The sequence below is a fragment of the Calliphora vicina genome, chromosome 5 (genome assembly GCF_958450345.1).
Source record: "Calliphora vicina chromosome 5, idCalVici1.1, whole genome shotgun sequence".
Lineage (NCBI taxonomy): Eukaryota > Metazoa > Arthropoda > Insecta > Diptera > Calliphoridae > Calliphora > Calliphora vicina.
This window is the reverse complement of record NC_088784.1, coordinates 75,399,525-75,411,265: the sequence shown is the minus strand read 5'-3', so window position 1 is coordinate 75,411,265 and position 11,741 is coordinate 75,399,525. Positions and strand designations below refer to the sequence as shown.

The window sequence follows — 11,741 nt, the reverse complement described above, 5'->3', positions numbered from 1 at the left end:
TTGTTGACGTACCTATTCATTAAGAAATGTGCCTCACCGTAAAATGGTCGAAGCGAACGGAACTTTTCCCGAACAGTACACCCATTTTGATAAAACAGTTTTATCATTTTCATGTGTTGTTGAACGCTATATCCGTCCATAGTGATTTGGCAAAATAAACTGAATAAATGACAGCCAATTGGACAGATGTGGCTATAACAATATGGCTGATATCAACTGTCAAAGTTCGGAAGTGCTTCTTGGAAAAAACCATAGATTCACTGAATCCCGTGTTCTATTATTTCAAATCCCCTATAAGATTTAACTCTTTAAAAACCCTGCAATTCTGTTCTAGCAATTTTTCCTTTGTCTGTTGGAAAATAACTAGAAATTAATCAAACAAAAAAAAAATAAATAAATAAAACACACTTAAAACTCTTGATACAACTATTGCCGCCTTGTCGGTGTGACATGGTTCGAGTCGAGTTGAGTGCGCACAGCCCAAAAAATACTTGCAACAACTAAAAACTTTACAATTGATTCTGACAACAACTACGAACTTGTATGTAGGTGAACAATCATTCATTGCATTCCACAACCGAATGGTGTAAGTAGAGGTGGTGGTTGGGTGAAAAGAAGTCGTCGATTGTACGTGAAATTAAAAGGAAACATGTGTAAACTTTGATTCGAATGGAAGTAAGAATTTCCCAAAAATAAAATACAAAAAAATAAGAAATCAAGTGTTAAATTGTTTTTGAATTAAAGGAATTTAAGAAATATTTGGGAATAAACACAATGCATGATTTGTTGCCGCGAGAATGGTTAATTGTCTGTTGAAATCAACTATCCGAAGCCCCCCAGACGAACATGATTGGTACAGCCATATATCGTTAAGGTTGCTCCAATATCTCAAGTATAGAGCTGACTTTTAGTACTTTATTTAGAATATAAATACGAAGGTCTAGACAATTTTGATTTGACTATCTTTCAGTCCACATTTTTGTGCCAAACTTCTGCGGTTTATAACATTTGTAGTCAAACTATGTTTTTATATTGTAAATGAATAATAAAAATAATAGTAATATTTATTTATTTGTCTTAATCTGTGCATAATAAAATATGTGCGGTTTATGAAACAAACAAAAAGTTCTGAGTTGATATGAAAATGAACACAGTAAATGGATTTAATTAATAATAACCACTACGTCTGACATATTTGCGAACAAAACAATATGCAATTACATTAAATACTACAGCTACAAATATTAAACCCAAACAATCGGTCCAATAAGTGTTATCTGCTATGCGAAATGAGCCACGCACTAAAACCTCATAGCCATTCTTTATGCAGGGATGAGCTTCATTTAGGGGGCAATCTTTAAAAGAAAATACAAATAATATAAAATTTACTTCATAAATCTTACAAACTCACCAATTTTATCAACATTTATCCAAAAATTATACATTAAAGCCTCATTGGAGTAAAAGAACAAGGAGAAATACTTTAAAAACGGTATCGAATCGACATTATAATAGGCACCACCAAATATCAGAAATAGCAAATCAAATGGTGCTGCACATTCGGAGGCCATTTTTTCCGTCTCAAATATGGTCGATAGAAATAAACCATAACCGGTAGCAGCCACTGCCGAAAGAGCCAACACCAAGCCCATTGTTAGAAACAGCATAAAACCACGATCTAAATATATGGAACCATAAACTACAGCAAAGAATACGAAACTCTTGAAAAAAGCCATGGGTATAAATGAGAGCACAACTGCCACATAATAGGCCGACAAGCTGTAAGTGCCCTCTCCCACTTCACGACGCATTATCGGCAGAGCCGAGGGAAACACATAGGTAACACCATAAGAAAATGTAAAAATCATTTCTGTACTTAACATGAAAATGGAACCACCAATATCTTGTATCGAAGTTTGGGAGAGACCTTGTACACCGGAATACATAATGGCTAGTGTTACGGAAGTTATCTGGAAGTATTAGAAAATGCATTTATTATAATGTTTTTTATAAAGTTTTATTAAAATTTTTACCATAAAGAAACCCATGGATATTACACCCTGTTTCATATTGCGACTATCTTCGGTTACAAATCTCTTGAGCAGCAAATACACTTGAAAAGGCCACCAGATTTTTTTGCTGCAAAGAAATTTAATTAAAAGAAAATATATATGTTAAAAAAAATCAAAAAAGTTTTTGATTTAGCAATTAGTTCTTGATTTGGTATGGTTGGTACCACTGTTTGAATTGAAACGCTATAAGTGCTCTCTATGATCTACAGGAAAATATAGATCTGGTCACTCCTTGGCTGATTTTTATTTATCATGCATGTCTCACATGGTCGTACATACCAAATCGATGGTCCGAAGGGGAAATCTGTTTAGACAACACTTCACTCCTTATTGGGATACATTGAGAAATCGCTTGAATTTGACAATTTTACATTAGTGGTCTTTCTGGATATAGCAGGAGCTTTCAACAATGTAGAATCTGCAACTGTAGGATTAGCCCTACAAGACCATGGTCTGGGCCAATCAATTCTTAGGTTTATCATGAACCTTCTACATTACAGGATCTTTCGTTCTGAAAAGGGAACGATCACGAGGCTCAGGCCTCGTGGAATCTGGCCATAAATTGCTTGCTCAGGAAATTGGATATCATGGGTTATAAGACTGTCGCCTATGAGGTCGACGTAGCAGTTGCAGTCTCTGAGATCCACTTGGCCACGATAACTCGATGGTTGAAAAATGCACTCAGTATACTAAGTCGGTGGAGTACTGACAGTGGACTAGGTGTGAACCCAGCAAAACCGAGCTTGTATTGTTCACAATAAAGTTCAAGATTCCTTATTTCTCGCTACCCCGATTAAATGATGTTGAACTAACAGCAAATGAGCGATATCTTCTCGACCTGACACACTCACAATTCACCATGCGAAAAGACTTGTCAAAATGAAGAAGAGTATGGGACCATTGTTCATCTTCTTTGCCATTGCCCGGCATTAGGAGATCTACGTATCAGGTTTCTGGGACATGGTTCCTTAAATAGTCTTTCTGAGCTATCGACATGATCAATGCCTTTATTAGGATTAGCAATTGGCTAATCAATATATTAGGATTATTTATGTCGAATTTCAAACTGATATCCTTATTTATGTGATTTTAGGAATGGACCGATCCAAACAAAGTTTTGTGTTGTGATTTCGTTTTACATAGAACTTATGTCTGTTAAATTGTATATTAATATTCTCTACTCAGCGACAGCTTAAAGAAAGAAAAACCTTTTTTCCACAGGAACGAAATTTCGACGTCAGTAGATCTGTTACAACATCGTTTCCAATTTCATATACGCTCTAGAACAATCCAAGTCTCCCTAGGTTAAACATTCTTAACTCAAATCATTCACATGACAAGAAATTTCACCGTCAGCACACCTTTTACAACTACAACATCATTAGCAAAAGGATATATGCTCAGGAGCAACCCGAGTCGATTAATAATTCTCAACTCAATTCATTCCCACGACAATTGGATCATGACTGCGGAACGACTGGAATCTAGAGTCTAAATATTCTCAACATAGTGACAGCTCTATCAACCGAAAGTTTTTTTCCCCGGGGAAGAAATTTCGATGTCAGCAGACCTGTTACTACAACATCATCGTTCCCAATTTGAACAACCCGTGTCTCCCTAAGCCAAAAATTCTAAACTCAAACTATTTCCATGGTAATTGTATCTTCCCTTTGCAACGACCCAAGAATAACTCGGCCAATGATTCTTAACTCAACGACAGCTGTAACAACCAAAATTTATATCCCCAGGGAAGAAATTTCGATGTCGCAGACCTGTAACAACAGCATCGTTATGAATTGGATATACGCTCTAGAACAACCCAAGTCTCCCTAAGCCAAAAATTCTCAACTCAAATCATTCCCCTGACAATCGGATCTTCCCCTTGGAACGACAACAAATAATTCATCGCTTCGGAAGGACCGTAGTCTCACTCGGCCAATGATTCTCAACTCAGCAACAGCTGTATCAACCAAAAGTTTTTTTCCCCCGTAAAGAAATTTTGACGTCACACGTGTTTCAAAAAAATCGTTCCCTATTGAATCTACACATTTGTACGCAAATCGTTCCCAATTGGAGCTACGACAGCAAAAGCATTATTAAACGGAATTTTCCCCCGGAAAGAGCTCTGGACAACTGTTACAACAACAAAAACCAAATAAAAACTTACAAATTTTTTATATTCGTCAAATACTCCCCACTATATGGCTTCGGCAACAACCAACTACTGCTGTACAGACCCGATGTTTGTAGACTATATTTGGCTTTAATTAATTTACCATCATTACGATTTGTGTGACTGTCCGAAATAGTTTTCAGATAAAAATCAGCTGGATTACAGTTTTGAGGTACAACATAGTCTAATCTGAAATTAAGAATTCCCGCAAAATTAACAAACCGATTAAAAGTTTTAAAAACTATTAAAGCAAACCTGGTAAAAAACTCCAATGCCTCTTCCGTACGACCCTGATAGATAATTCGACCAGCATCCATCAAAATAATGTGCGTAAATAACTCAAATATATCGGAAGTTGGTTGATGTATGGAACATATAATGGCTTTTTTGTAACGGCCATTGGGACTATTATTTAAGGCCTCAAGACTAGGTAAATCTGAAGTTAATGTTTCCATTTCAATGGAACTGTGAGGACTGCTGCGAGAACTACTGCTATCGCTGGGCGATGTATAGGAATCTTCGCCATACAAAGCCGTTAGCGAGGGAGTCACAATACGGTGACGGGTACAAAGATGTCGTAGAGTTTTGACCACTGTATAGGCATTATAACTGTCCAGACCTGTGGTGGGTTCATCACAAAATAAAAACGGGGGATCGGTAATAAGCTGGGAAAGAGAGTTAGGCATTATTTGATTAGTTATTGTTAAATATATATGTAAGTAAGTAGTTTTCATTTACCTCTTCTGCTAAACTCAGCCTTTTACGTTCTCCACCCGACAGCTGTTGAATGCGTGTATTGGCCACATCTCTTAGACCCACTGCTAATAGAAGATCATTAACCCTTTGGTGCTTTTGTAATTTGGTTGTTTTGCGATGCATTTTAAAATGGGACTGAAGGCAAATAAACGGAAATAAATAATTGTTTCTTTTCTAAATCTTTATTTTTTAATATTTTTCACAATGTACAACAACTTACCATAAAATACAAATGTTCGTAGGCAGTGAATGTCTGTACATTGATTTCAAACTGTGGCAGAAAACTCGAGATGCGTATCATGTCTGCTCGCTCCGTCGCAATACCATTTACAACAATCTCGCCGCTTAAGTTACCGCGCAAACGCTGTGATATGGCTGCTAGCAATGTGGTTTTACCGGCGCCACTGCATCCCAATATTGCCACCAGATCTCCCGTTTTCATATGACCGCTAACTGCAAATACAACAACAATAAAAGAGGTGGCCAGGCAGGCAGGCAGTCAGTCACTCAGTCAGTGGGAGATGTGAGGAAAGATTAAACAATTAGGTTTCGTTTAACCGCAAAGGTCAACAGATAAAATGTTTAATGTTGTTAGTTTTGTATAATAATATTACATACATACTTAATAATAAATACTTCTACTTGAATAAATAAATAACATTGATATGAAAATACATACTTGTTGGATTATTTCAACAATTGCGGAAATTCAAACATTTACATGCATCATTTGTAATTTATACTTTATGAATTCTACTAGCATATGTAAATATTTTCTAATTGTCGTCACTTTTTTTCAAAATCATGTACGTAAATATGTATTTAGTAATCGATCTATTTTATATTTTAAATGCAACATTTTGATTTATTTGTTAGAAACAAATTAACTATGTGGACACTAAAATGCCAGTTTAGACATTATATTGAAGCTACAAACATTGATAAATACACATAGATCGGAAACTATCCTGTCAAACACCTAACTCACTTGCCAAAAACCCAAGTAATGAGAATGTATTAGTAAAAAAACTATGTGAAAACAACACTCGTATGTGTGATGATTTTGAGTATTTTTTTTTTTTTTAATTTTTTTCTAGTTTTCACTCTATGTGTATTTCTCTATGGATACAAAATGATTCGCATTGAATATGGTAGCGTGATTTCAATTTACATACAACATTTTCAAGAGATTTATAAGCGTTTAAGTGACTTTCGGAAATAATTCTTAATGAGAGCTAAGAGTAATTATTGGCCCATAATTACCCTTAGCTCCCATTAAGAAGTATTCCCAACTTAATAGAAAATATAAAAGTTACCAAATCGGGTGAACCAGATAAATATTTTTATACAAAATGCACAAATATCTATAAGATTCGGCACTTCCCAGTATAACACATAGGAATCCTGAAAGTGGGATTTATTGGTACTATTCATGCTTCTAATGGTACTTTTTGTATTTTTTAAAATAATGCTTCAAGTGAGAGATCGGCTTTATTGTACTTTTGTTCTTCAAATGTACGACTAAAGCAGGAATACACTTTTTCTTTGTTATAATATTTTATAATAATAAATATAGGAACATGAAATTAGGCAGACAGGACCATAGAATAAACACATAGAACGGAAGGAGAGAGTAATATATATTTAAAAATTATAATGATACTTCTTGAGTTTTCTGTCATAATTACGGTTTGGGGTCCGGGAATTCCCAGCAAAAATTTTAAATTTAAATTTTTTTTAATTTAAATTTTTTTCCCGGGAAAAACGGGAAATTTAAAATTAATTAAAAATACTTTAATACATTTAAATATAACATCTGTTTGATGAATGGCTTGTTCCAAATATTAGTGGAGGTTTTAATCCCCATTAAGGATACAGTAGAAGCATTAAGCCGACATTTTGCTATGATGAACACTCTTTATGAACAGCTGTTATCTAAAAATTCTACGATTTCTCAAAAAATAGTTTTTGCAATAAAATGTAAAACAATATAACAGCAGACTTATGTAAATTTCCTAATAACTTCACAACATAATATGCTAAATTATAATACAAAAAGACAATGTTCATACATACGTCTATTTGACAGCAATGTTCCCTCACCAGTTCAAACCGATGACGATGATGTTTCCGAAATACAAATGGAGCAAAATTTTAAAAACTAGTTAGATAGTTCAATCAATATTGAAAAAGAAAATCCTAAACATTTAAAATCAAATGCTGAAAGTCGTTTTAAGCTGGAATTATTTGAAGCAAGTATCAATCGGAAAGAAAAAATTTAGATTGTCTTTATAATGCTTTAATAATGATAAAGCCACCGCCTGTTTAAAGACAAAGAGTTTTCTCGGTGTCTGGAAACTTTGCCACTAAAATAAGAAATCGTCAAATGATTTACTGAATGCATTTTGAAAACTCAATTTAAAAAAAAAAAAAAAAAAATAGCTCTATGACGAACTTATAACATTATTTATATGAAATAATAGCGGTATTCACAATTATTCACAATTTATAAAATTGACACTTAATTGCTTTTTGCTCTATTACAAGGACTAGAGCTCTACATCATGAATACCGCTAATATTAAATTTTATAGTAACAAATGACCTCCAAATATTTTATCCAAAATTTTTGTTTGTTTTATGTTAGTAGAATTGAATTGTAATGTATTGTTTTTCATTTTCTTTTAATAAAATGAAACAATTTTGTAAAACAATATTCTTTTTCACTTACTTTTCTAGTTGAAAAGAAGTTCCCAGGAAATGAAATTTTTTATTCCCGTTTCCCGGGAAATAAAAATATCCGGGAAACCCCAAACCCTAGTCATAATGAATACAGAATAATAAAACTATTGATTTTGTCATTCCGTTGTCCATGATTTCATTTGTATGGGGACCACAAATGTCCTCTCGGAATACTGTTTGAGTATTCATAAATATGTTGATTATGCGGCAATCCTGATAAAAATTGTATACTGTAAAGAATGGCGAAAATCAGACAACATTTGTCCCTAGTCCCCTTACAAGGAAATGACTTGAACATTCATAATTGTCTTATAATAACACAGTAAACAGCATTTTTCTAATACAATAGCGACCCTATAATTCTGAAAGGGCATGTTGAGTAGATCATTTTTGTAAAATAAACTTATAGTCCAGCTGGTCTGAGTTTTTTTTATAGTGGGTCAAAGGTTAAATTTTTTGATTGTAGGGAGCATTATACTAAATGGAAAAAAATGTAACTTAATGTCTGACAGAATTCTTATTGTCAGAGCTAATATTGTAGAATTTTAATGAGGATAAGTTTTGTGGAAGATCTTAACCCTCTATCTCCTCTCTTTAGGGGTCAGTTTGGCCCTTTTTTGGAGGTAATCAAAAAAAGTAAATTCAAAACATTCTACGAAAATATTTTGGGGTGCACCAAAGATGGGTCTCGCATTTTTTTTAAAAAAATCGCCAAAAATCCCTTGATTATCCGAATGAGCTGAAATTTAAAATATAAATAGTCCTTGAGAAGATCTACATGCATACATATGTAAGTTATATATTTTAGTTAGTAATATAAAAAGAGATATTTTTTTTTTATTTTACTCGATTTTTTTTAGATATGGTTAGACTACGGATGTTCAAATTTTTTTGCTTAGAATATTAGCTATATTTGTGATAATATTCCTAATAAAATATAAACAACTTGCTAACAGTTATCTCGTCCCTATAAAAAGTTACAAGCATCCAAAATTGGAACATGTAAAATTGGACGTATTACGATTTTTCCGAAAAAAGTCAATATATTTTTTTCTTTATAGAAAACAAATTTCATCGAGACTATATACAACTTTTGTATGACCTGGAAGGCGAACTTAGAGCAAAAGTGTAATTGGCTCACTTAATCGGACATAATCCTACAAAAAAACTCAATTTTTGAAACACATTTTCTCAGTTTTAGGAATTTCGATATTTGAAAATAAAAAATGGTATTGATTTAAGAATATTTGGGTCTATATTAGTTCCGAAGTTTGCTATTATATCTTTATCCATGAAGATATATATTAAAAATAGGTAAAAAATCAAGGTTGTCGTGGTTTTTTGCAACCAAACCGAGAATATAGCGGATATATTGATGTAGGAATCATGTATGTAAGTTATTTGAGGGTTACGGAAAAATGATTTCAACATCCATAAAACCATTTCAATCGGTCCAGCCGTTTGGCAGTATTTAAATATGGCCAGAAAAATAAGTCAAATTTCCTTAGTGCACCGGACTAAATAGTATCATGTTTGGAATTTAGAAAGCCCAAATCTATTCTGTATATGTATATAAGATATATTACGAAAATCAACGTTCTGTGAGAAATTTGTTCGAGCAATAATTTTGGTGAGCAGCTCATTTCGCGTTCCGGACCTGTCAACAGATCACCTATATCGTGTTATATTACATCTCTGAATTTTTTAAGGTCCCGAAAATCACTGGTGAAAATAAATTATTGAAATTTAAAAAAAAAAATTGTTGCTGATTTACTCGGTGTAGGGTATTAAGGTAGGACTTGATCGGTCATACTTTTTTATGAGTTTTAAATGCAATGAAAAAATGTATGTTAATTTATATTATTTTCAGATAAGCAATTATCATTTAATTCCTATATTAAAAACATTGCATTATAATCTTTGCTTACTCATATAGCCAAATTTTAAAACAACAAGTAAGAGACCTATATTCGGCTGTGCCGAATCTTATATACCCTTCACCAAATTATACTTTAAAATACAAATTTTAAATATTTTTAGGTAAACAAAATTTAAAAATATTAAAAAAAAATTTTTCGATGTTTTTTTTTAAATTTATTAGTGAAAAAATATAAAAAATTTTGGTAAATTTTCCCGATTTTGACCCATTGTAGGTCCACATTACTATAGCCTTATATACATCGTTGCAATGGACTTTTAAATATCTATCATCAGATATCCATATTGTCTATATTAATGACTTAGTAATCCAGATATAGATAAAAAATAGGCCAAAATTCGAGGTAGTCGCGGTTTTTTCCTTATATCTCAGACATTTGTGGGCCGATTTTCTCGATTTTAAATAGCAACTGAACCGGAAGAATTCCCGATATATTGATGTATCAATCATGTTTGTAAGTTATTTCAACATACAGACGGACAGACAGACATGGCTACATCGTCTTCGCTATCTATAACGATCCAGAATAAATATACTTTATGGGGTCGCAAATGAAAAATGTAGAAATTACAAACCGAATGACAAACTTATATATACCCTTGCCACTCAGGTGACGGGTATAAAAATATCCATAACACAAATTTATAAAAATAAAAAAATAAATAAGTAAGAGGGTTATATTCGAATCTTGTATTCCCTCCATCAATATGCGACAATAAAATATTTTTCTGATATAGGACTTATATGGGGGTAGAGTCAATTATGCACCGATCCTCACTAAATTTGGTAGAAAGATTTGGGTTCATATAAAACTTGTTTATGTTCAATTTCATCACGATATTAATTATTATAAGACTTGTATTATGAATGGTCAGTAATTTTCTGAGGGGGACTCTTAAATTAGAGTAGATAGAACTAATTTGTGAACATTTTTATCAGTATTGCTGCATAATAAACATATTTATGACTGATCAAACAGTATTCTGGGAGGACATGTGTATGGAGGCTAGTTATTTTGAACAAATAACAAACCTTATCAACAGAGAATGTATGAGGAATATTTCAGCTAGCTAGCCCCTTCGTTCGGCCCCTATCATGTTTTGAACAGACAGACAGACGGACGGATAAAGCTAGATCGTCTTAAAATCTAATGAAGACCCAGAATATATTATATACTTTTTGGTTTTACAACCAATATTTTGATATGTTACAAACGGAATGACAAAATCAATATACCCCGCATCTTTTGGTGGGTATAATGAGAATATTTACTGTGCCACAGGTGGTACTTCTGATTAAAGTGTTAGTGTCGCCAAAGAAATCATATTAGTGCTTCCACCATACTAGAATAGAGTCAATATTGCCCAATAAATTTAACAAACACAAAAACAACACAACACGCAGGTGTAATTTAGATTAGAAAATATTAAAATTTTATATATAAAGTTTCAGCATTTTAACGACATTTAAAATGCATACATATGTACATTGCTTAACTTTTTTAAATATCTTACAAAATGACACTGAACTTTGTTCTTAAATTACAATTAAACCTACTTACCATCATTTAATATTTGTAATTCCTTTTGAGTTTGACACGATTGCCAAAAACTATAATTTGTCTGCTCTTTGGCTGGCACATAATAATTTAGATGTTTCCACTCCAAACATAAACCCGCTGCTGAAGAGTTTTCCATTATATTTTTTATATTAATGATTTTAAAAAAATTCCAAACTTTATGATTTAAATTACAAAATAAAACTATAGAGACACGAATTTAAACACGTGTATTAACCGCTGAACACCACTCATGGGCACTTTACATCCCAAACTACAAGATAAAATCACTTTTAATTTGTATAATCTTATCACTTGTTATCTATCTACCTATTAGCTGGACTACTTATGTTTATAATGCCAGCCAAGTATGATCTTATCAATCTCATTTAAATCATCTGGATACAATGTTAACTTATGCAAATATGAGTACAATTATTTATCACTGTTTTTAAAAATTTTAAGAATTTTTAACTTAATTTGTTTTCAGTTTATTTTTCTA

General features: G+C 32.7%; 1 protein-coding gene across 1 annotated transcript; it reads right to left on the bottom strand.

The window, feature by feature from the left end:
* Positions 1-1,054: 1,054 nt before the first annotated feature.
* On the bottom strand, positions 1,055-11,403 carry bw (brown). The gene is made up of 8 exons (XM_065513388.1): positions 11,243-11,403; positions 5,222-5,454; positions 4,984-5,136; positions 4,501-4,910; positions 4,240-4,434; positions 2,034-2,139; positions 1,412-1,970; positions 1,055-1,355 (listed from the first exon to the last, which is right to left on the bottom strand). The coding sequence occupies exons 1-8, from the start codon at positions 11,376-11,378 to the stop codon at positions 1,168-1,170; spliced, it is 1,980 nt and encodes a 659-aa protein (XP_065369460.1). The 5' UTR covers positions 11,379-11,403; the 3' UTR covers positions 1,055-1,167.
* Positions 11,404-11,741: the final 338 nt, after the last annotated feature.